A 6,341-nucleotide genomic window follows, 5' to 3' on the forward strand; every position below is an offset into this window, starting at 1 on the left:
GAAAGAGTGAGCATGCTTCTCAGTCCTTCCCATACGAGTTCAAGTCCACGCTTCCTCTGACTGAACAGGTTTCTGCCACTGGCTTACTCTGTCTGAATCTCCAGGCTAATGAGTTATGATGGGTTGACGGGCTTATATTTGAAGAACTCATGGACTAACAGTGGTAGAAGGTGAATCCCTGAATAAAGATCAATTGAAAGGAAAATGGATGTTGGGAGACATTAGGAGAAATGGTGTATTAGATGGCAACCTTCTAAAATGCTTAAAGGCCTGGAATAATGGGCTCGAATTTGTAAAATGAATGTAAATATGTATAAAGTATTTCCCATGGAAACAAAAAGTCATCCTAATGTGAAAAGCACTCTAGTCAACTATAAGCTCAGTATGAGCCAACAAATTGATTTGCCTATCATTGACATTAACAAAAGCTAATGTACTCTAATTTGCCAACTATTAGAACTATTTAACATTGGCAGTGGTGGCCTTAGGAAATAGTTTCTAACTTGTCACTAGCTATGATAAAGCAAAAGCCATATTATCACCTAGGGGGATGCTGTTGAGAAAATTCAGGGCTCATAGACTCATCCATTCATTCACTTATTTGTTCAGCACGTTTTTTCTTGAAGGCCTGTGCTACCGGCTTGGATCTCTCCAGGCAGATGCTGAGACAAAATCTGGCACCTAGGCCATTTTTTTAGGGATCAACTTTAGTGGAAATGAGGGAGAAAGAAGTATTTAGCCAATGTGATAAAAGCCCAACCAAACCTTGACCCCAGGGAGTTCTGAAACTTTAGAGAAAATACAGCCTACCAAGGTTTTTCCTCCTTTTTTTTCCCTAGTTATTAGAGGGCATATGGGCTCACCAGAGAGAGAGAGAAAGAGTGAAAGAGAGGGAGAAGGCAGCCAATAGGGCGTGGTCACCCTGCAATCTCTTCTCCATTTCTCTATCCTTGTCAGGATTTGGGGCACATATGTACCTGGTATTGTGCCTGGTATGTTTTTCAAGCCTCTAGGACAAGGACTTGAAATGTAGCTGGCTGTGTGAGATCTGACTGCCTCAACCACCAGGCCTTGAAGCTGGACCTTTATTTATTTATTTTTAAAGTTTTTCTTTTTAAAAATGTCTTCTAGAACAGACTGAACAATGGAGACAGGCACCCACAACAGGATCTTCATTCCCTGACCCACCTCCAGCTTTAGCCAGCCCAGATAATGAGCACATACACACACACACACACACACACACACACACACACACACACACCTGGCCTGTACAGGGAGACCTAGGGATGCAAACCTGGGACCCTCACATGAACATTACTGCTTGTCACCATCTGGTCCTCAAACTTATCTCTTCTAAGAGAGAGAAAGGGAGAGAGAGAGACACCCACACAGATAGATAGCACCCTCAATAGGGTGTTCATACCATGACCCAGCTCAGCCTCAGTCAGCTCTGAATCATGCCAAGTATACTCAAGGAGGTCTCTGGACATGATCCTGGAAGCATCCCATATATGTCAGCCTTGCAGAGTCTCTTGTTTAGTCATTGCAACCATCCAATCATTCACTGGAATTCCTGCAGTGGGCTGAAATGGCTGGACCTTGATAGCCTGGGTCTTGGTTGGAAGAAAGGCTGTATTCCCAGGGAAGGATACTTCCTACAGCTAAGACCACTAGAAGAACTGCCAGCTGCTGAGTCTTTCCATGTCTTCCACTGCCTTCTATGTGCCAAACACTGCTCTAGGCATTGAGAATACAACAGTCAGCAGAATGGACAACAAACTTTAAGCAAGAGCAAGCATTTTAGTGGAAGATAAGGACAGGATTTTTATTAATACCTAAATGAATTTATGTCAGTTAGTGATAAATGCCAAGATGGTGTATATCACAAAGAAGTAAAGGTAGAACATGATGGAACAAAAAATGCTGGAAAGTATTAAGAAGTTGGGCTGTTTGCATTCATTGTGCTTAGGCAAAAACCTAAGAAAATGTGTAAAAGAACTCCATATGTATCAGAGCAAGGTTCCAGGGAGAGGGTACAGCAAGGACATCAGTGTGTCTGGACAGAGGAAGTAAGAGTGGTAGGAGATGAGCTTGGAAGGATAGTAGGGGACCAGATCATGCCAGGTCCTGAGGCCAAGTTCATACCTTAAAGTCATAGTAAAGTTGTATACTGGGAAAAGACAATAGAGATAGCTTCCTGGAGACATTCTCTCCACCTAGCTCCCCATTCTATCGGGGAGAAAGGGAAATACAAGGGAAGTGATATGATAGCAGAAAGTTGCACAGCTAAGGTAGAAATCCTACAGAAGGTCACACTTGAGACAGACAATCATGGTGTAGCTAATATGATGCTGAATGCAAGTAAGAGAAACCCTGCATTCAGACAGGCTTTCACGAAGAACATTTAATGATCACAGCTTCCTAGAAGAGCAGAGGATCCTGGGTATAATTCCCTAAGTGGCTCAACAATATTCCTTCCATCTTCCCACCTGCCATCTTCAGTATTTCAGTCAAGATGGGTTAGTGAGTGCTGCAATAACAGATCTCCATTTCAATGGCTCTAAAAAGCAAAAATCTATCATCTCTAGATTGATATATAGATACATTTGTTTTCCTTATACTCCAGGTCCATGGTGGGTCAATTTTCATGAACTATCAGGCACTCCTCACTGCAGTCACTCAAGGACCACACTGATAAAAACCATGCCCATAAAGAATTTTACTTATCTGGGACCAGAAGATGGCGTAATGGTTACGTTGTTGGACTCCCATGTAGTCGACCGCAGTTCAAGTCCCGGACCTGGCGGCTTAAACTCATGCTGGGTACGTGTGTATACATGCCCAAGATTCCAAGAGGAGAATGGAGGAGAAGGGCTTGCAGCTGTGGCCATCTCCCCAGGGGGTGATTTCTCGCTTTGTGTCTCGTTGGCTCTGCCTTTCCTGTGAGCACACACGCCCTATAGCAAAAATCTCTAAAAAAAACCCCTTTATCTCTTTATTTATCACCATATTAGAAGAAAATGAGAACTCTAGAGTATCTTGTAGCAGAAATTAGATAATCTGGTTCGAAAATAAGTTTCTGCTCACACCTTACTGACCAGTATCAGTCACTTTCCCTTCCTATTCACAAGTGGGCCGAGAATTACAATCCCACTTCATGACTGGAAAAGGATAGCTATTTAGCGAGCAGAGTTAATTGCTATCCAACTATTTGAATATAAACTTAAACTCACAGCTGGTGCCCTCTTCCAAGATTATATCATTCGGAGAAGCAACATTGAAAAGGGAGTAATCACTGTTTTTTGGGGAGAATACAATTTTCTCCAGAATCCCCCAACAGACTTCCTTTACCTTAGTATTGCCCAGAACTGGATCACATGCCTATTCTTAACCAATCAGCGTGAAGTGCAATGGGTTCATTATGGTCCATTCAGCTTAGCTGGGAACTGTCTTCTACAGCCAGACATAGATGTAGAAAAAACGAATTCTTCTCTAGCACTTTTTAATGAGTCAAAACCACAAAGAAAGGGCACTTCAATAGTGTCAACAATTCAGACTTTTCAAGTAAATGGAGGCGGGAATGGGAAAAGATATTGAAATAGAACAGCAGCCTGGCAGAGCAGGAGGGGTGTACGTATCAGTAAGAGAACAGTGCCCTGTAGTAAGGGTCAATATCAGGATTTATATTACCCATACACAACCTCTAAGACTCTGGAAAATCCTGATATACTATTATTTTCTGTAAGGCTGTCTCAATAACTAAACCAATTTCCCTTACTTATTGTCACTGATCAAATCTTATTAAAGGACCATATGAGGTGGGTACATTTCCTCTCTACCCATCACTAGGGAGCTCCCAGATATGAAAGAGCAAATTCTGGAATAATGAAGGGAATTCTAGAATCCCAGGGAAATTCTGGAATCACGCGGAAGAGAAAAAGAAGAGAAAGGCGTAGAAATGGCACATGGTATGAAGATAAAGACATAAAGGTTTTTGCATTGGTTTTCAAATATGTGCTTATGGTTCCCAAATTATGAGGGGGCTTCAGAAAGTTTTTGCACAAGTGGAATTAAAGTACACGTTTGTTTTGCTGCGGACACATTTCAAAATCCACGCATAATTTTTTTTGATGATATGAATTTTTTCATGAACTTTTCATAAACACCCCCTCTAGTTTAAGTCTATCATCTGCACACTTGAAATAGTTGCTCTGGATGGCTATCTCAAAGGCACTTCGATATGATGGTGGCTAACCCTACCCCGAACCTGTGCATCAAGTCCAGAGTGGGCACCAACTATCAGTAATCTATTATCAGTAGACTGGGCTAGTGTCTCAAACTCCATTTGACTTAGACATCCAGTAAATATGTAAATTTGTGTCTTCCTATGGTTAAAATGCATCAATACTGGGGCCGGTAGGTGGTGTGGTGGTTAAAGGCGTTGGATTTCCATGTGGCTGACCATGGTGGGAGTCCCGGACTTGGTGGCTTGCTCTCTCACTTTCCCTTTTTCTCTCTCTCTGTCTCTGTCAAATTAAAAAAAAAATGATAATAACAAATGGAATTAAATAATTAAAAAAATAAATAAAACCCACCAGTACTTCCCCATCTATTGTAGAATAAACTCAAGCTCTTTGGCAGAGGACATGATGTCCTCCTGCCAGCTTTATTTGCAAAACTCCCTCAGGGCTGATGCTAAACTGCCTGCACCCTGTGCACACACCACTTCCTGTCTTCCAGGTCTTGTTGAGGATATTTTGTCTGCTAGGAACATCCTTTCCCTATAGTCACTTTATTAAAATACTCTTCATCGTTCTTTCAGAGTCCACCCATGACCTCACCAAGAAAGCTGCCTTTGACCGCCACCTCCACCGTCTAGGGTTAGACTGGGTGCCTGTCATCTGCTCTCAGAACACGTGCCCACTGTTATCCGGGGACACAACCACACCATACGGAAATCCCATGTGTTTCCTCAGGGAACTACAAGCTCCTCCCCCTTCGGGAAAGGAACTCTTACTCATTCTTTACTGCAAACATGGACCATGGTGCCTGGTAAATGAAAAGTAAGGGCAAAGAAATGTGGACGGGAACCATTGTAGGAGAAGGTGGGAACTGAGAGGAAGCGGAGGGAAGGGGAGAAGTGCAGAGAAAAGGGGGGAAGTAGAAAGAGAGCAGCAAATGAAGAGCTGCCAGGGGAGCTGGTGCCTTTGGTTTTACTATCTGGCTGCCCAGCTGTTCCTCCTGTATCCTGGAATCTGGATTCTAGCTCAGATTCGTCCACTTCACAGTTTCGAGAAGAGATGCCCTGGCTTTCTGGGATGGGAATCCCTGGTTAGGTTCACAGGTGTGAGAGTAAATGGCCTATCTCAGGGAAGAAAATTCCTACCTCCTCACTCTGCGGGCCTGTTCCTGCCCTCCTCCCAAACACACCAGGCAGGTAGGAGGTAGGCAGCGTTTTGGCCTTGCCTGCTTTTTGTTCTCATTTACCCACACCTTCTCCAAGGCCACACACACAAGAGGATGTGTTGACCCACACCACCCCACTCCCACCCCCCCCACCCCCGTCCCCGCACTGCCACAACTGCCCTGCCCCCTCCTTTCCTGCTATTGCACAAAGATTTCAGCACAAGCCAGGAAAACAGAGATTGCAAAGCTAAGTCTGAGTCTCAGACAGCTTTTCTAATGTGGCCTGGATGCTCTGAAAAAGTCTGAGAAGGGGAGTATGAGGCGCCACCCAGAGCTGGGGGTGATGTCTTGTGCTGTGTGTGTGGTAGGGAGAATGCCCCAGGGTAGGTTCGACTCGTCTCAGTTTAAGAACCTGTAGCAATGGGTTTGACCTCTCTCCTTGGCCTTGAGCAACACCACCACTAGGGAGAGGCAAAGACTTGCAGAATCCCGTCTCTTGTTCTGGCACCTTGCAGTCCCGGGCTCCGGTCGGGTGGGTCCCGCGAAGCACTGGAGGGGGCAATGGCAAAGGAGGTCTGGCTCAGCAGCGGGCCAGCTCCAGCGGGGAGACTCTCTCCCCGCTTCCAGTTCCCTCTTCCCGCTCCTGGTCCGCCTTGCTGATTAACTGCTGTCCGGGGCTCGGTGACGCGGAGCTTGAAGTGCCGCGAGGTGGGAGAAACAGGGGAGTACTCCCCCCACCTCACTCCCCGCCGCCCAGGGCGCCCAGGCGTGTAAACGTGGGCGGCGGTGAGCGGCTGTCCTCTCCCCTCCCCTCGCGGCGCTCCCGTGTGTGCGGGTGTGTTAGTGCGTGTGGCTCCCTCGCTCCCTCTCGCACACGCTCCGGCACTAGTGCAGGCAACGAGCCGCCGGCTTTCCGCTCGCTCGCTCGGGCT

General features: G+C 45.6%; 1 protein-coding gene across 1 annotated transcript in view; it reads left to right on the plus strand.

Moving 5' to 3' along the window:
- SHISA6 (shisa family member 6) overlaps positions 1-6,341 on the plus strand; it is a 380,723-nt gene that overhangs the window by 441 nt on the left and 373,941 nt on the right. The window contains exon 2 of the mRNA XM_027774921.1: positions 5,925-6,244. Within this exon, the coding sequence (XP_027630722.1) occupies positions 5,925-6,244 (320 nt within the window). The remainder of the gene's footprint in view (positions 1-5,924; positions 6,245-6,341) is intronic.

This window comes from Tupaia chinensis, unplaced genomic scaffold (genome assembly GCF_000334495.1).
Source record: "Tupaia chinensis unplaced genomic scaffold, TupChi_1.0 Scaffold000493_1, whole genome shotgun sequence".
Lineage (NCBI taxonomy): Eukaryota > Metazoa > Chordata > Mammalia > Scandentia > Tupaiidae > Tupaia > Tupaia belangeri.